At 35.0% G+C, this 13,471-nt stretch overlaps 1 protein-coding gene across 1 annotated transcript in view; it reads right to left on the minus strand.

The window, feature by feature from the left end:
- Positions 1-7,987: 7,987 nt before the first annotated feature.
- Positions 7,988-13,471, minus strand: part of LOC107662976 (protein ABHD17A) — a gene marked incomplete at its 5' end in the record, with an annotated part of 5,929 nt that continues 445 nt past the window's right edge. The window contains 3 exons of the mRNA XM_016453111.1: positions 7,988-8,966; positions 10,211-10,390; positions 10,502-10,696. Coding sequence (XP_016308597.1) covers positions 8,747-8,966; positions 10,211-10,390; positions 10,502-10,696 — 595 coding nt within the window. The remainder of the gene's footprint in view (positions 8,967-10,210; positions 10,391-10,501; positions 10,697-13,471) is intronic.

Consider the following 13,471-nt stretch of genomic DNA (forward strand, 5'->3'; position numbering starts at 1 on the left):
TGGAAAATAATGTGTTTTTTTAACCTTAAACCGCATAAACACATTTCATTACACCAAATACACAAAATAATGTTCTTTTTAGCAACATCATATGACCCCTTTAAGTCTTCTGAGATGTGAAAGATCAACCTCTAAGCAATATGATTTTTAATAGCTCGAGAGCACCCTCCTTAGACTTCTATTGCTATAAAATAAAGCTAATTATGATTACACTCTTCAAATTTATACAAATTAAAAAAATAGTATAATTAGATTTTAAAAAGTTATTCTCTAGTATGAGAATCTAGTTCTAGTTTTCATCCATATAGTGATATGAAGAACCTGTAATATTACATCAAGAACCTTAAGAATCCTACAGTGAAAAAAAAATTCTTGGAGGATTCCTTGCTGGTCTTAAAGAGACAGTTTACCCAAAAATGTAAATTATCTCATCATTTACTCACCCTCATGTCGTTCCAAACCTGTATGACTTATTTTCTTCTGTAGAACAAAAAAAAGAAGATGATGATATTTTGAGAAATGTCTTAAATGTCTTTTCTCCATACAATGGAAGTCAGTGGGCACTAATATTGTGTTGGTTCACAATGCTTTTCTGCTTTTGTGCTCCACAGAAGAAAGAAGTGCAGTTTTACACACTTTAAAGGTAGAATCCTTACTACATAAGCAAATATATTTTAAAACATTATGTATGTTATTGTCTATGAAGATGCATGTGACTAATGCACAGGGACTAAACATACTCCAGGACATGTGTCTGGGTAACTTTTATTATTTAATTTCAGTTTATTTAAAGCAAGAATCCTCACCACCGCGTGGACAACAAAGGCTCTTTATAGATAATGCTTTGGACCATCTGTGTTTGGTTTTTGACTGCCACACCTGCTGAAGCAACAAAAGACATCAACAGACTAAACCAGTTAATAAACATAAAATAATCTGTCATTGTGATCTCACTTTAAACACAGGTCATGACACAGACCGGTTCACCAATGACCAGTTTACCTACAATTACATAATTTAACCTGGATTCCACCAACCTGTTTTTTTATATTTAATATTTTTACACGAAACATTTTTTCACAAATTTTTTCTGAATATAAAGTTTAAAAGAACAGCATTTATTTGAAATAAAAATCTTTTGTAAGAATATAAATGTCTCTTTTGATCAATTTACTGCTTTCTTCCTGAATAAAAGTATTATTAGCACAATAGTTTGTATCTTATGGATTACTCCGATGTTACATATCGAAACAAAACTTATATAATATAATAGCTTTACCTTTAATTTGTTGTTGACTTGCAATTCTTTCTATATTCATGATTTTAGGATGAACCTACAGTCAAAGAAGTTTTTAAAAAAGCATTAATAAAACTAGATGTCCACAAAATGAACTGCATGCATAAATAATCCAGGCAGTGTAATTATATATTTCGGATCTGAAAACATAGAAAATTTATGTAAGTGTCATTTCAACACTTCAGGTGACTCAGCAGCATAGACGGTACTGCTTTTCTCTTTCGGTTCACATACGCAGAACAGATTTTCCAGATGGATTCTCGGCTGATTCACAGAGATGTGTGGGATTTTTGCTTCAGAGTCTGATATATTCGCAAGTATGATGTGACTCATTAAAGTTTAAAATGCACTCAAAAGACCACAAACGCACTGAACCACAGGATCAAAAGCACATGCATGCATTTCTCAAGGGTTGTTCACATCAAACAGCAATGCTTAAATAAGACAAATTAGCAAATTAGTAACACTCAGTGCTTGTACTCCTTAAATAAATCATAAAAAGGTGTTTCAGTTGTAGAAACAGACAGAAAAAACAAGCCCTTTGCAAGTGTGCAATGCAAATTTTTTTTAGGCCTGAAAACAAGACTCTGAAAGCTCAGTTTCCCCGATATCCCCCAAAGAAACTGCGATCAAAGAGAAAAAAAGAGAGAGAGGGGAACACTTTTTAGTAATATTCCTGTCAGGCAGGTTTTCATCACGCTTGCTTCTGTTGCTGAGGAGATGAGCATCAGGAAACCATTATAGTGATATTTTTATGTGCGAAAACTCTCAAAATGTGGCAAATCACCACAAAAGCCAGCAGGCCACACCACAACATTGTAGCAATTTATGTCAATAAAATGGGTCGCAGAAAATGAAAAGTCTGTCCACAGCTCTCAAATCTCATTTGAAAATTTAGAAATTTTGCATTACGTCACTTGCTCACCAATGGATCCTCTGCAGCGAATGGGTGCCGTCAGAATGAGAGTCCAAACAGCTGATAAAAACATTACAATAATCCACACCACTCCAGTCCATCGTGTGAAGGGAAATGCTGCATGCTTGTCAGAAACAAATCCATCAAGGCATTTTAACTTTAAACTGTCATAAGCCATAAGTCCATAAGCCATAATAATGCTTCCTTCAATGAAAAAGTCCATCCCCTGTTGTCCTCTCACATGAAAATTCACCGGCATATTCATTTAGAACTGTTTTTGCTTGTAACCGGCACTTGATCTGTGCATATTTCTCCCCCGATTTAAATGAGACAACTTTTTTCACTGCAGAAACCAGTATTATGGATAGAGGACTTATATTTTAGCTGGAAGGAACAGTTTGAAAACTGTTTGTTAAAAACATCTTAATGATGTTTTTGTTTTTTTACAAACATGCAGCTTTTCACTTCACAATATGTTAATTGATGGACTGGAGTGGTGTGAATTATCGTGATGTTTTTAATCAGCTGTTTGGACTCTCATTCTGACGGCACCCATTCACGGCAGAGGATCCACTGGTGAGCAAGTGATGCAATGCTAAATTTCTCCAAATCTGTTCCCATGAAGAAACATTGAACCTTAAGTGCAAAAATGCAAAAAAAAATAATAATAATGCCTTTTCAAACAGGTTCATAATCTCACCCCAAACTCAAACATTTGTTAGCTGCTTTGGATAAAAGCGTCTGCTAAATAATGCTGAATCACGTCTCTTTGAGCCTCTGTTGCTGTGTCGAGCTGGTAGGGATGAACAAACAAACAAACAAACAAAGCAATCAGACACAAAACCACGTTTTACACTTTGTGAGGATCAACTTGCGTACCGTTGACTCTGCACATCAAGCTGAGATAGTATAAGGTAACAGAAAAACTCCATGATGGAGCTTTGAACAGATTTTATTTTAAGGGAGCCGTTTAATCAAATTACTATTTATCTTTAACAGCCTCAAACCGAGATGGTCCTCACTGCAGAACACAAGATCCAGATCCAACTCCTCCCACCTTACATATACCTAAACCTACCTGTCTCTACCCTGATTCCTAAACCCACCCATCTCCCAGAGCTCCACCCCTAAACCTACCAATCTCCAGCCCCTAGATGTGGATCCAACCACGCCCCCTGGATCTTGTGTTCTGCAGTGAGGGGCTACTGGGAAAATCACAAACGGGTTTATTGACCGTGGGCTGTGGTGTGTAGACTCTGCCATCTAGTGAAGGACGCGAGTAAGGACGCAGATTCTGACCAGTGTGAAAACGCTCATATGTCTGATGTTGATTCCTAGTCTTTGCATTAGGAATAGCCAGCAACAAGCTACTGACTTTGTACAAATTCAGTTTTTCTTTTTTTCTTCTTTTAATTATATGATAAAAAGATATATGATATAAAACAAAATGTATACATGCAAGTCGAAAACACTGCAATGAACCATGGATATAATAATGTAAACTAAAACTGTATTTTCAAAAATAATTTTAAAAATAAACCTAACCTAATCTTAACAATAACTGTGGAACACACACTATTTATACACTCATACACTTATTTATCTAACACTCATACTCAGTCTACACCTAAAATTTGCACATAATATACAGTACCTTTACATACAAAACTGTCTATTGTAATATACCTGCACATACAATTGTCGATTTATATATTTTTATTCCTTATTTACTTGTTCTATTTTTTATTTTTTATTATCTGTGTTTTTTGTTCTGTCACTGTCATTCTGTTACACTGTGGAAGCTTCTGTCACGAAAACAAATTCCTCGTATGTGTAAACATACCTGGCAATAAAGCTCATTCTCATAAAGCTCATTCTAACTAAAATTAAACAAAATATATGAAAACTACTCGTTTTTTTTCTGTGGAAGCTTGTGTCACAGTATACTAAAAAAAAAACTTTTTTTTCCGAAAATGAGATTATATTCACAATTCTACATTTATATCTCACAATTCTGAGAAAAAAAAAGTCTGAATTGTGAGAATTGTGACCTTTTTAATGTTTTATTCCAAGGCAGAAAGGTTATACAAATTTTTTTTTTATTGCATTATTTTTCAGCTAATTTCTCTGAACATTTCTCATTTTCATTTCATTAACGATGTACTAAAATAACAAAAAATAAAAATTAACTAAAACTATATAGACATATATAAAAATACTCTAAAAAAACGACTTAAACTTTAACCAAAACAAAAATATACTGTGTATATATATATATATGTATATATAAAGTCAAAAATACCACTGTAACTTTACAGCTTCCCTTTATTACTCAACCACAGTACATCACATCTTCCAGCTAAAAAAGAAAACATTACCCAAAACACACACACACCTTACATCATAAGGGGACACACCATAACCTCTTTATACAGACGTGTACCTGGAAATATACAGTAATTTTCTTGCAAATCTTGAAACAGATATGTGACTTAGTGTTACTAGAAATACAGCAAATTAGCTTTATATCGCTATACAAAACTTTGAGTTGGCATAGAGCATTTTAGAGTTCTCAGAAAAGGTTGTGCTGTTACTGAAAGTGCAAACCCTTCAAATGATCATCATGTGGAGGTTCGTGTGAGTCTGACAGAGAAAATACTCTATCCAGTTCTCACAAAGGTTTGACATTATTGCTCAGTAGTTCAGAGAAGTGAATACTAACCCTTTTCATTAGAGCTCTAAAAAGCAAAGGAAATAAAAATCAACATCCTAACATCCTTTTTATATATTAGGCTTACGTGAACTATATTTAAATCTCAGAAAGTCATATAATATACATTGAAAATCGCACGCTATAATTAGTCCATTTTCTTTTCATATCTTATCTATTACATGCATACTCTAAATGGCACACCACCTGCTTTAACTCAAAGTTTGCTATGCTCTTTATGATACAGATGTCAACATGAAAAATAATTTTCCTGCTGTCTGTGGTTCCTAAGATCGATGTAAAGCAGGTTTTGCTTTACTGGCAGCATTTTAGAGACAAATATGCAGTGTGTTGTCAGCCAAACGAAAGAAAAAAAACTTAAATGTTCCCGAGTACACACTGATTTTTACAAGTGTTAGGGTCTTAAAAATGTCAGTCATAAAAACCGTCTTAAGAACTACAGACGTCATGATAAAAAATGACTGACCTTAAGGGATGCATAGCAAACTAGATGTTAAAGAGGTTGTAATGTCCCTTTAAAGAAATAGTTCACCTAAAAATGAAAAATCTTATCATTTACTCTCCCTCATGGTGTCACAAACACATCTGACGTCTTAAATTGAAAGATTTCGGAGCTGTTTTTGATAAAGTGAAAGTATATAGTGACAAAAAAACATACAATTAATGTATCATAACCATAAGCTGTACAGTTGATAAATGCATTATAAATACTCAATTTAAAGAGACTCTATATCTATATCTATATATATATATATCTATACATATATATATCATCATTTACTTATCCTCACATCATTCCAAACTTGTATGACTTTCTTCCGTGGAATTTAAAAGAAGATATTTTGGTTCCTATTGACTTGTATTGTTTGGGCAAAAAATACAATGGAAGTCAATGGGAACCAAAACGGAGTGGTTACCAACATTTTTCAAAATATCTTCTTTTGTGTTCTGCAGAAGAAAGTTTGAAATAACATAAGAGTGAGTAAATGATGACAGATTTTCATTTTTGAATGGTTATTCACCAATTCTTCATCTTCTCTGAACTTGACAGCCAGCCCTTGGTCACTATATGCTTTCACTGTATGGAAAAAAATAAGCTTATAATATTCAAAAATGATCCTTTTATGGTTCATGAAATTACGTCTTACAGATTTTCATTTTTGAGTGAACTATCACTTTAAGTCAAAAAAATTAAATAAAACAATCTACATGTCCAGACTGCAAAGACACACCTATCCCTTTAAAAATGGCTCTTAAACAGTGAAAGGTTTGTTTATATAGCAAAGACTTGTCAACCTTATAAAAATAGATCTGGAAGTTCATGTTAAATATCCATTGACCACATAAGAGCATGTCTAACACAGCGAGGCTTGTTTGCGAGAGAAAAGGCCGCTATAAATAGCTCAATATACAAACTTGCGATTAGAAAGAGCAAAAACGACAGTAATGTGATTTGATGACCTGGCATGCGGTAATATTAAAAAACCTGTCACGGTTCTTCCTCTCGCAGACATAAACACAGACAAGAGGTCAGCAGTGGATGGAGGTCATGACCCCATTCTGAGACGGCTCAGAAAACTGTCAATCACACATCAGTCTGGGGTGGACTTGGGCGGCAGAGTTCATTAACGCATCATTACATCAACGTGCACGAGCTTATTGAACTGAATGCAGCAAGAACATGTGATGTTTTGGGAGTGGCGTGAGGTTTCCTGTCATTCAGGTCAGGTGCTCACAGTGGGCAAAATCACGTCTATTAACCTCCACCACAATTCAGCGTGTGGGGGGAAAAAAGGATCACAAATCGAAATATTTACAAATTCAGTCCCCATTTTAGGGGCTGGAAATGCCCACTACTTCATTGTGATACATACGTCACAATTCAATACACTGATGCATCACAATATCATAACTGGACCAGGGAAGAGTTTTAATCTCTCCCACATATTTTACTTCACTTTTGTCTTATAGAAGCAGCTCTGGTTTTTTTTAGAGTTTTTGCTTATTTAGACAATCCGTTTTTTGTTAAACAGATAAACAAAACGAATGAACACATGAATAAGGGTTATACAAGGATTAATGCAATATGGGGAGCGGGGGGAAAAAAAGTCATATAAGACTGTTCAAAAGTTTGGGTTGGTAAGATTTGTTTACGTTTTTTTTTTAAAGAAGTTTCTTTTGCTCTTTAAGGCTGCATTTATTTGATCTAAAATACTGTAAAAACAGTAATATTGTAAAATATTATTGCAACTTAAAATAAGTTTTCTATTTTAATATGCAATTTATTCCTGTGATGGAAAAGCTTATTTTCACTCCAGTCTTCAGTCTCACATGATCCTACAGAAAACATTCTAATATGATGATTTGTTGCTCAGTGTTAATTATCAATGTTAAAAACAGTTGCTTTCAATATCTTTGTGGAAACTGTGATCCTTTTTTTTCAGGATTCTTTGATGAACAGAAAGTTGAAAACAACCAGCATTTATTTGAAATAAATATATTTTGTAACATTATGAACGTCTTTACTGTTACTTTTGATCAATTTTAATGTGCCCTGGCTGAATAAAACAATTAATTTTCAAATAAAAATCGTACTGATCCCAAACTTTTGAACGGCAGTGTATTTCCATACATCCATACTCTATCGGCACAACTCTACCCACATCCTTAAAAACAGTGTTTGAGTCCCAAACTCCTATTTTAAATGACAGGTAAGCAAATGGAACAATGCTTTAAAAAAAAAAAAAAAAGCAACCTGCACTACTAGTCAAATGTTTGGACACATTTACTTATTTTTTATTATCACTATTATCCATTTTAGAATACTAGTGATGACAGGTAAGCAAATGGAACAATGCTTTAAAAAAAAAAAAAAGCAACCTGCACTACTAGTCAAATGTTTGGACACATTTACTTATTTTTTATTATCACTATTATCCATTTTAGAATACTAGTGAAGTCATGAAAACTATAAAATAACGCAAACTGAAGTATGTAACAACCAAAAAAAAAAAAGTTTTTATATCAAAATGGTCTTACATTTGAGCTTCTTTGTCTAGATTCCAGCTCTACACATTCAGCAACTTCATGAGCAGCATCCTGGGATGGTTTTTGAACAGTACTGAAGTTTACATGCATACTGAATTTCTTAAGTAGGCACAATGTATATTTGTCTACAAATTTAATTTCAAGCATTTAAGCAGAAGACATCAGATCAAAAGGTTTTTAAGATCATGAAAAACAAACTCAAGAGTGTCCAAACTTTTGACTGGTAATTTCAGTCTCTAACCGTGGAGCTTCAGAAGAGCAGAAAAGAAGGTTTCAATCAAAACACATTCACACACAGCGAATGGTCTAAAAAAAGGTCACACACACACACACAGCAGAGAGTTCTTGTCTGAAATTGATGATGCTGTATTTTAAAACATACTGGTCATATGCTTACCCACAAGACCTAACAAAAGAGAAAGTACATAAACACTCAGGAGATAAGAGCTTCATCAAGAGATATTAGTCCTGTTCAAATGACATTTCATTTGTCCTGGTCACATAAATCACAAGCCAAATCAACTGCGAGTGCCTCAGACGTACTGAGGTCCTGAGACCGACGCGCACACATTCAGATCTTTTCGGTGTTAAGTTGAGTAGCTGAGTTTTCTCAGTAGAAAACTCAGCTACAGGCTGATAGAAATGTGAAAGCTGAAAGTTTACAGAAGAAAAACACCCTCCAGAACCAGATTCTGTTTGTTTGCTTTCCATATCCATCAACCATTTATTGACGCGAGCACAATGAACGGTGCGTTTACTGCGCAGCCACTTCCTGGCTGATGAATCGGCGCAGGCGTTCCAGGTACTGGCTGTAGAGCTCGATGTCGTTGTGCCCGGCTCCTTCCACCCACAACGGCTCCACGGCCTTTGGGCAGCGCTCAAACAAGGCCAGACCATGAGAGAAATCAATGACTTCATCCTCTGTCCCGTGGATGATCAGCACTGGAGATGTGATTTTAGACACCTTCTCAATGCTGAGAGCATAAGACACAACAAAGAGTCATTAAAGAAACAGTCCACAAAATTCTGCCACTATTTATTCTCCCTAATGTTGTTGAAAACCTGTATGACTTTTTCTTCTGTGGACCTTAAAAGTCCATTTGGAAGAACATACTGGTCTTTTGTCCAGGGCGATTGTACTCAGAGGGATTTGGCGCTTTCAGCCTTCAAGAAGGTCACAAAATAAACATTAAAGTAGTTTATATCAGTCTAAGCAGTATATTCTGAAATCATACAGTAGTTTTGGGTAAGGAACAGAGCAGTAGATTTGTCCAAATGTGCTCTTTTACACTATTGTTTGTAGTACCAAAAGTTTGGTGTCCTTAAGACTTTTTAATGTTTTTGAAAGAAGTCTTGTATTTGATCAAAAATTCGAAATCAAGTAAAAAATAAGAGTGAAATATTACAATTTTATTTTTAAAAACTCAGTGTCACATGATCCTTCCAAAAACATTCTAATATGCTGATATTTTGCTCAAGAAACATTATCAATGTTGAGAAAAAAACAGTTGCGTTGCTTAATATTTTTGTGAAAACAGAGACCAATATTTTTCAAGATTCTTTGAAAGTTCAAAATAACAGCATTTATTAGAAATAGAAATCTTTTGTAACAATATTAATGTTTTACTGTATATTTTAATCAATTTAATGCATAGTTTCTGTATTTAACATCAATTTCTAAAAGTCTTACTTAGTACAAACTTCTAAACAGTAGTGTATTCCACAGAACACAAGTCATACATAAACAGAACAACATGAGCGTGAATAAATGACAAAATCGTCTTTTTTTTTTTTGCTGAACTACCCTTTTAGTCAATAAAGAGGTAATACAAAATTGTATTTACCAACCCAGTATAAATAAACCTGGAAAAGACCATAACTGTACTATCCTGCAGTCAAAAAGCTAGTATCTTCATTGATGGTCATTCAAAATTATAGTATGCTGATTAAATATTTTGCAAGCAGTGCTAATAAAGCACAAATATTTCAGATTATAATAGATGCTTAGCACAGCACTTACGGCTGAATGGATGAGCCATATTTGAAGACTTTGTCAAATAAATGACATACTGTAAGCACACCTAAAACTGCACATCAGCTTAGTTCAATATTAATGCATGACCTTGAGCGGCCTATTGTTTTAACATATCCTAATATTCTAAACACCGGTGTTAACATCTTTGTCATGTAAGGAAAAAGGTTTTCAGTGTTCACTGACTTTGGGAAGGCGTCAAAGCAGTACGTCTTCTTGGTGTCAGGGAACGCCACCCTCATTCCTGAGGTGAGGGGTGAGTGAAGTACCACGGCAGCACACTCATAACGGGACGCCAGGTCCACGGTGGGCACGGTACCAATGCTCTGCCCATAAAGAATTATATTCTCAGGGCTGATGCCATACCTGAGACAACAGAGAAGTGATTTCACACATAAAATAAACACAAAACGCACCTGAATTTCAATAATGCACCACTTCAGCTGCATGCTTTCTAGTCTCTAGATTCTGACATACCTTGAGCGCAAAGCGTGCCATGCAGCATCTATGTCTGCATACAGATTCTTCTCCGAGGGTTTCCCTGTACTGACCCCATAACCAGAGTAATCATAAGAGAAGATGTTGCAGTTGATACGAGTGCCCAGACCGATGTAGAAGCTGCTCATCTGACCGAGATCCACAGCGTTACCGTGAGAGAAGAGCACAGTGTACCTGTAGTTCACAAAACAGGAATGGATTTAGAGAACTGGCTTTAAAATGGATTGTGAAATTGTTTGCATATCAGAACATCGCAAAATAACAACATTTCTTGATTAAAGGGATAGATTAAAGGGAATGCCGGCTCCTGCGTCAGCAGCATCACACACATGCGTCATGGTACTCTCGTGAACGCGCGGCGGAGACTGACACGGAACAGAAGAAATTGTTAAATAAAGTCATTATTTTTGTTTTCTTTGCGCACAAAAGTATTCTCATAGCTTCATAAAATTAAAGTTGAACCACTGATGTCACATGGACTATTTTAACAATGTCCTTACTACCTTTCTGGGCCTTGAACGTGGTAGTTGCATTGCTGTCTATGGAGGGTCAGAAAGCTCTCAGATTTCATCAAAAATATCTTAATTTGTGTTCTGAAGATGAACACAAGTTTTACGGGTTTGGAACGGCATGAGGGTGAGTAATTAATGACAGAATTTTCATTTTTGGGAGAACTAACCCTTTAAGAGGAAGAAATACAACAATATAAAGCTGGCATCTATACATAAACAGAACTTAAAGAGTTATCTCCATAAATTAATCAGTACTTATTTTGTACAAGCATAAAGTCTATAATTTTAAGTCTGTACACTTTTCTGCAGTTTTTCTTCTAAAACTGTATTATAAAGTGCAATATCGGGTTCCAGAAGTAAAAATCCCATTAATTTTCTCCATAGGGGAATTGATTCTGAACAATCATTTATAAACCTTTAAATACAGACCTAATGTAAGCTATGAGGTTATTAATAATGGTATATGCTTTTATTGAAGCTATCAGCCCTCATTTTTTCAACTTATTAAATCGTATATCAACTTATATGTAATCATAATAATTCCTGGTGAAAAACTACATTATCCATGATTCTTTACCACACATATACATATATACACATACATACATATATACTTAAGGCCTTTATGTATACATACATATATATATATGTGTGTGTGTGAGATATATATATATATATATATATATATACACAGTGGTGTGAAAAAGTGTTGGCCCCCTTCCTGTTTTTTTAATTTTTTGCATATTTGTCACTTAAAAGATTCAGATCATCAAACAAATTTTAATATTACACAAAGATAATGCAAGTAAATACAAAATGCAGTTTTTAAATGATTATTTATTTTATTAAGGGAAAAAAGCTGTCCAAACCTGCCTGGCCCTACGTGAAAAAGTAATTGCCCCCTAAATCTAATAACTGGTTGTGCCACGCTTTGCAGCAACAACTGCAATCAAGTGTTTGCGATAAATGGCAATGAGTCTTTCACATCGCTGTGGAGGAATTTTGGCCCACTCTTCTTTGCAGAATTGTTTTAATTCAGCCACATTGGAGGGTTTTCGAGCATGAATGGACTGTTTAAGCATCTCAATCGGATTTAAGAAGATGAGATGGCTTCATTGTGCTGTTAGCTAACAGCTCACCGCATAAAAAGCACAGTGCTGAGGAAGGGTTATGTGAAGTAGATGTAAATCCCATCCCTATGTATTCATCATGAAACTGGCGGTATTTTTGAGGCTCTGGTTTTGATTTTTTTTTAGCATGTTCGTCTTCTCTCAGAGGAGCTTGTCCCCTTTTAAGAAGGCACCTGTCCATTTTATCGCAACCTCTCCTAACCTACACTATTTGGCGCGCAGACACTGCTCCTGATCCGGGTCTCAATAAATAACTCTAATAATTTGAAATGCATTTTAAATTTATGACTTTATTTTTAATGCACTTTTGTGTAGTCCTAATTTCATATAAAAATACAATAACCTATTTTCATGATTTATTCCTAAATGTCACCCACTTTCTCTCACGTACCCCCTGCAGTACCCCCAAGTACCCCTAGGGGTACGCGTACCCCCATTTGAGAACCACTGGTATAGAGTGTAGAAACCGGAATTATATGTTAGTTGCAGGGTTTTTTGTGAGCAGGAGCCTAAAGCTTCAGCTATCTTCAAGAAAAAAGATGATGGATCCTTACTGGATATTTACAAGAACTAAGCAAGTTTGTATATGTTCTGTATGCCATGTGTTTGTGCCATTTGTTTATTTTATTTTTGTTCGGCATTGAATATTTCATGAGGAGTCCACATGAGTAGCTTGTTACATTAAAAAGTGGCTCCTTACCTTAAAAAAAGACCAAGCTGTGTGTGAAACCTTTTTTTTTTTTTTTTTGTAAATCCTTTAACAGCTTTATGGTTTTGTTAAGTGTTTTCAGATAAAGGCACTAAAAGTTCATGGTATATGTACTGAATTCCTTCTCAGCTCTTCCCAGGCATTGCTGTTGATTTAACTGGGTTAAGAACTGGGTTAACTGGGTAACTGTTTAAGAATAAAGCAGAAAGTTAAGATCAAAGTCCTTTTGTGTCCACAGTGCATTGTGTGCAAAAGCTTAAACTTTCATGTTCATATTCATGTCATTTCACAATTATGCCATCATTAATAACACACCGTTTATCAGTATTTAAAAGGACCAAGTCACCACTTTAGTTGAGGGGCCACACAGATGATGAAGTCATGAGAAGCTAATGCTTAGTTAATGATGACTACTGTATTTGGATGTTAACAGAATTCACGTACTATGTGCTGTGATTGGCCGATGTTGGGGTCTGTCAATTTACTGCAGGCTATATGAGGATGACATGAACGTGCTTAAAAACTCATAATTAATGAAAAACATTAGTTCTCACATTAATTGACATACTGTTCTAGCCTGTATGCATGCATGAGGTAA

This window comes from Sinocyclocheilus anshuiensis, unplaced genomic scaffold (genome assembly GCF_001515605.1).
Source record: "Sinocyclocheilus anshuiensis isolate Anshui unplaced genomic scaffold, SAMN03320099.WGS_v1.1 scaffold1659, whole genome shotgun sequence".
NCBI lineage: Eukaryota > Metazoa > Chordata > Actinopteri > Cypriniformes > Cyprinidae > Sinocyclocheilus > Sinocyclocheilus anshuiensis.